The sequence below is a fragment of the Hyperolius riggenbachi genome, chromosome 4 (assembly GCF_040937935.1).
Source record: "Hyperolius riggenbachi isolate aHypRig1 chromosome 4, aHypRig1.pri, whole genome shotgun sequence".
Lineage (NCBI taxonomy): Eukaryota > Metazoa > Chordata > Amphibia > Anura > Hyperoliidae > Hyperolius > Hyperolius riggenbachi.
The window spans coordinates 154816310-154822342 of record NC_090649.1 but is presented as its reverse complement, the minus strand read 5'-3'; the positions used below and the strand labels follow the sequence as shown (position 1 = coordinate 154822342).

The 6033-nt window shown below is 39.2% G+C and overlaps 1 protein-coding gene across 2 annotated transcripts in view; it reads right to left on the bottom strand.

The window, feature by feature from the left end:
- Nucleotides 1-1387: 1387 nt before the first annotated feature.
- Nucleotides 1388-6033, bottom strand: part of TSC22D2 (TSC22 domain family member 2) — a 73778-nt gene continuing 69132 nt past the window's right edge. For both annotated transcript variants that reach the window (XM_068280802.1, XM_068280803.1), the window contains one exon: nt 1388-4101. In XM_068280802.1, the coding sequence (XP_068136903.1) occupies nt 3856-4101 (246 nt within the window). In that variant the 3' untranslated portion in view covers nt 1388-3855. The remainder of the gene's footprint in view (nt 4102-6033) is intronic.

Here is a 6033-nt window from a genome sequence, read left to right as displayed (position 1 = left end):
AGTATATCGGTGTTCCAAATTCGACCGCCAACTCTACTTACCATACACTATCAGATGAACTATAGACATCTGACTGATCTTGATCATTCACCTAGGTACAATTATGCATCCGTTGACACTCAGCAGCCATCTGATGGAATGTCCGATTACTGCTACAGCTAGCTTTGTACAGCTCAATGCCACCTTTGCCCACAGCAGTCTGAAAAACATCTTTTGCAGATCAACACAATAGTATTCTAACAACAGTGATCAGCTGTGCCCAGGTTTTCATTACTAACCTATAAAAAGTATTGTATAGTGGGCATGACCTCCACTGGAATAACGGAGTATCCAGAAGACTTCCTATGTCAAACTGTCAAGGCATTGAAGTATTGAGTTTGGATGTAGCATACCGCATCTATGTGTCCATTTGGTCTCAAATGTATTTATAAAGCTGAAAAAACTGACTGTACACTGTTGGATTACGGTTCAAGTTATCCTGGTCTTCGTTTGATTACAATATTTCAAATATTTTGATTTTAAGGTTTATTCCTAAGTGAATTCCCCTTCTATCAGTTGAACACCTTTGAAATTGATTAAAGATTTTCTGTAATGTGATTTTGTGAAGTTTTTTTGTTGCACAGAATATACCATATAGCGTCTTAAAACAAACCTGTGTAATTTTTTTTTGTGTGTGTGGTGGTTTTCACCCTGACAAAGGGACCCTGGACACAGAAAAACAGAATCTGGACTTACCTGAAGCTTCCTCCTGCTCCCCCGTAGCCTGCGAGGTTCCTCGTTGTTCTTTGGGTCCCCTCCGTGGTCTTGCTGGGGGTTCAGTCAATCAGGCGACTTTGGCAGAAGTTGCACATGCGCAGCCTTCCCACACACTTGGCATGTCCCTGCGCCTTTTACCATAAGCATCATGCGCATGCACCGTTCTTGAAAGACTGAACCGCGGATGCGTAGGTCGCTTACTGTAACAGACGGGTTATCAGCCGAAGTCGCCAGGTATCGGAGCCACCAACGGGAGAATGGAGCGGAGGCAGAGAGACCTCACGGGCTACTGCTCTTCCGTTTATTTTCTGTGTTCAGGGTCCCTTTAAAATGTTTAGGATTCTACATCTTTCTCAGCTTATTTTCTCTGCAAGTACGTTATTAAAAATAAGCCAATTTGCATATCAACCCCTCCCCTCAAATCTGAAGTGTTCTATCGTATAATGTTGTAGACTAGAGCCACTTATTTCAAGAAAACTACAATTTAATTTTCAGAAAAATGTGAAAATATATATTTTTTACAATAATTTGACAGACTTCCTTTTACTATACACAAAAAGATGCTCCTGCAAATGTATTTATGAAATGCACAATTGTATTTTATATTTAAATACTCCATATACACTGCAAATAATCTGCATGTTGAATTTATTAAACACATTAAAGGGAACCTGTAAGGTTGTCTGTTACTTGGTGAGGTTAAAGCTCCCATCTAGCCTTAGAAGCTGCCACGGACTCTCATAAGTCATTTCCAAAGCATGCTAGAAACAGAGCCATGGTAGCCTCTAGCTTTACATGGGATTCTTGACTACAGCCAACAACAGCTTCCTAGACAGGTCTACTTTAAAATAAGCATTGTAACAAAACTTGGATTTCTGCATATCTGCACATTTATAACACCATTTTAAAATAAACAGAAGATGGCTCACTTAATCATATTACGGCTTCTGAATGGTAACTAGTGTGCATCACACTAGCTTATCTCCACTGACACCAGCTGTCTACTGTTATTATTGGACGCGCTTCACAGATAACATAGTACAATAAGAGTGCTGGACAAAAAAAATAAAATGAGGTATGAAAGTGGTTCAGAGATTACAGGTCATGCAGAGATCATGCTAAACGGCAAGGGGGGAGAAGGGGGGGGGGGGGGGGGGGGAGGAAATAAATGTGATGAGAGAACACTGAATAAAATACAGAAAAATGTGCATTGAAGAAAAAAATAAAATAAGAATACACAGCTTTGCTTCTTTGGTTACAAAGTAGATTGATCAATTTCACAGTTTCTTTTATCCCACCCTAAAAAAAAATAATATATACTTATATAATTCACATAAATTGTCTAAAAGCATAGGAATCATGGCATTTTTTTTCTCTGTTGGACACAAGAGAAAACAAAAATTTCTTCATCAAAATAGCTAATCTATCATTTATTTTCTGTATCATAACTGTTGCTCTCCTGTACAGGTGCATTATGGATCCATACTTACACTTTACAAAATGTACATTCAAATTGGATCACTACTGTCAAATAAATACCAAAAAAAAAAAAAAAGTAGATTGCGGTTAGTGTTCATTATATATTTATATATGCCAGGATACGTATGCTCAAGTTATTGCCGAAACATTTCCCCTAGAAAAATGCGATCCTGTTCCCCTTCTACAATTTATGATAGATTTACATTTATTCTCTAAATAAGGAAATAAAATAAAGAGTGTCGGTGACATTGTTCATACACATTATGAAAATAGCAGCCCTGTAATAAATAAAACACAAACACTTAAATGAAACTAATAGAGGCAAAAATATTACTTATTCTTTAAGAAAGGTGGCTCTCATTAGGGATACGATGACTAGGCTTTCTTACAAAGACCTGACAAAATATGGCTCAGAGTATAATCTACAGGAGACACCCCTGGGAGAGCCACCTGCGCTCAAGGAAAACCCTTTGTTGGATATCAGCGTTTAACTGCGGTCTGCAGCAGTATTTTATGTTACTGAAAACCCACTTCATACAGTACGGTGATCTGACAAGACAGTTGTTACAGCAATTTGTACAGTAGTTGCACTTGGTTTTTAGCACATGCCTAATAAAGCGGTACAACAAACAGGCATCTGTAGCATGTTAATGTACAGAGCAGGTTTATGTAACATTGCAATTAAAATGTTCTTTGAACAAACCACCAAATAATGATTACCGTATATAGGCTCTTCTCCCAAAGAAACTAAGAAAGGACATGCTCAGTTTTAGGTACATGGCTAGTTAGACATAAGCTGCATTTGTGTGTTAACACACAAACATACCATACATGCTATGCTCTTTAGGACAGCCCAGTTTCACAGCACACATGACAAGAGGAATATCTTGCAATCAGGGTCATACATAAAGATTACACGGCTTGATGCATTACCCAAAATGCCTTGCATGCTTGTTGCAATGGCTTTTTTATTGCAGGGCATTAAAACGAGACTCTACAAGTTTGACACGCAAACTTTCCTTGGGGCTATAGTGGGTTTTTGTGACATAAAATGCTGCTTCTGTCCCCTTCAGTTTAAGGAGGGCTACATCTTGGAATATTCGAGACGGTCAATAATGCTAATAATCTCAAATTAGTGCAAATGTTAAGCAAATATATGCAGCTTGTAAATGGACATTTCTACACTGCATACATCTGCATAACATTAGCATCAACTCAGGATTACTAACACCTCACTTACCATCCCTGCTGAATACAGTGCAAGTCAAAGAACTGATTTTCCTCAAAAGGATCCCATGTGTTGTAGACAAAGTCGCTGCATAAAGTGTGTGTATGTACATGTGTTTGTGTATACAATGTATATACACATATACATACACACATACATAAGTACACAAGTCATAATTCTGCTAATGTTCGACATACAATGCAAGAGATTTCACCTCTCTCAATGAGAGATCAGGGAGTACAGTTGTCTAATACTGAAAAGGCCAAACACACAAAATGAAGCATGGCTACTTTGCTCTCTTTTTTCGGTTTTCTTGTTTTTGAAGTGGAGAGATCAGCAGTGGCACACAAGGACAGATTGCTGAACAAGGCGACATAAGCAGTTTGTACAATTTATGCAGTAGAGACATTCGGTTGCTGCGGAGGGTGTGTAGTCTGCGGAGCTGTAGTCACTGGAGGCTGTTGACTGAGGCCAGTTGGAGCTGACATCTGTGACAGCTGATCGCTGTTAGAGAGAGATTTTAACAGTGCATTCTCACGTTCAAGTGTAGAGTTTTTCTCTATTAATTCCTTTATTTGTTCCTTTAGGACTTCCACCTCTTCTCTAACGGCATACATCAGATGGCTTTTCACCAGGTCCTAGCAAAAAATAAACATGTTTGGAAACATTAGTGGACTCACAATCTGCTGTCTTAATGACACCAAACACTATACAAATGAAAACATCTGGGGCAAAAGTGTGCATGCATACTGATTTAAAGAGTAACTGTCGGGCACAAAAATCAATTCTTTATTTTTATCTGATAAATAAGGATGCTACCCAGGCAATCCAAAAGTTAAAATCTCTTACTTTTCTTGTTGATAAATGATCATTCCCCTTCCCCAGTTTACCTGACCTATTTGGTACACACAAAATTTGGTACACAAAAAGGAAGTTGCAAGGCATGCTGGGTTGTCCCGTTTTTCTTCTCTACTTCCCCTCAGACTTAACTAATGCAGCCCAATTTGCTTTCCCTCCTGTTATCCCCTCCCACACCTCTGTTCCTCTTGGATTGGCCAATATTTCTCATGCACTTTCTATAGAGAAGGGCAGGCAAATCAGGCAGAGGAGACTCAGGATACGTTTCCATTGGTGCGGTGCGATTCCAGTGTGGAAAAAGCATGTGCGATTTTGCATGCGGATGAGTTTTTCCATGCGATTTTGCATGCGTTTTGCGGCCAAGCGTTTTTAAACCATGTCAATGCTGGTGTGATTTTTACACAAAAACGCATGCGAAAATGCATAGAAACGCATGGCAAATACGCATGCGTTTTTCCTATTTAATTACATTGTATGCGATTGTTGGCTCTGGCGTGCAGATTTTTTCTGCTCAGAAAAACGCTAAGAAATCCTGACAAGTGGAAACAAGCCCATCCACGGGCCCTAAGGGAGGAAATGACATCAGAATTGGCTTCAAAATAGCCACACTTAAAATGGGAAATGCTAAGAAGGATTTTCGTTTTTTTTTTACTGTAGAAAAAAAAAAATCACTAAAATCAAAACGTGGACAGTGCAATAAGTGTACGTGTGTGTTCCTCTTTAAGGGGGAATGAGCTTTTAAATCACAACTAAGCAATAACAGAAGTTGTCTCACATCCATAGCCCCAATATCACAAAACCTTATCTTGCACTTTCAAAGTTATTTGATGTGCTGGAACTGAATGACAGTAATGGGTCTATTGCTATTCCTAAGATGGGTACACGTTCAACATCTTTTTACAGATAAGCTTTGTGCTGCAGTTATAACATGAGCGTTGTACAAATACACTTCTCAGGTTATGGTCAAATAGCATGTTCGTGCTACTATGGTATGATTCTGATTCTGAGAGGAGGGGCAGAGGAGCAAACCGTGGGAATTGTTGTCCCTGCAAGGAGAAAAAAATAAAAATAAAATAGCACACCGGGTGAGATGATCAGTCCTGGCAAATGACAGGAGGCGGCAAGGGGGAAAGGTAACTGCTAATGTGCACACATAATGCTGGGCATATACAGTCTCCTTCACCTTATCAATCGAGCCGCTGATAGGGAAAAAAATGAAAAATAAATACACAATTTTTTTGGCATCTTTGCCAGAGCGGAAAACAAGCATTTTTTATTTTTGCACACCATTTTTCTGACACTAGGAGTTTGTGTGCACATTGTGCCACAGTGGCTCAATGATTGTCAATGAGAAAACCCACACAGTGTATTAAATCATACTGCATGTTTATAAGGGTTTTTTCCCCTTCGCCTGAGAAATTTGCATTCAAACACAACCGAATAACATTGGCTGCAAATTTCACAAGTGTGGACCTTGTCTAAAACTGCATTTCCAGCCTCACTGTTTAAAAACATAAGAGTGCAAGATTAAAGGCCCTCACATGCTTGCATTACAGCCTTGGACTACTGATGTTTGATGATGGCTCCTTTGTCTCCCATTGTAGATAATGGTCGATTTGCCATTAGATCGACCAGATTTGATCAGATAGGGATCTGTCAGCTGATCAGAGAGGGATCGTATGGCTGCCTTTACTGCAAACAGATTGTGAATC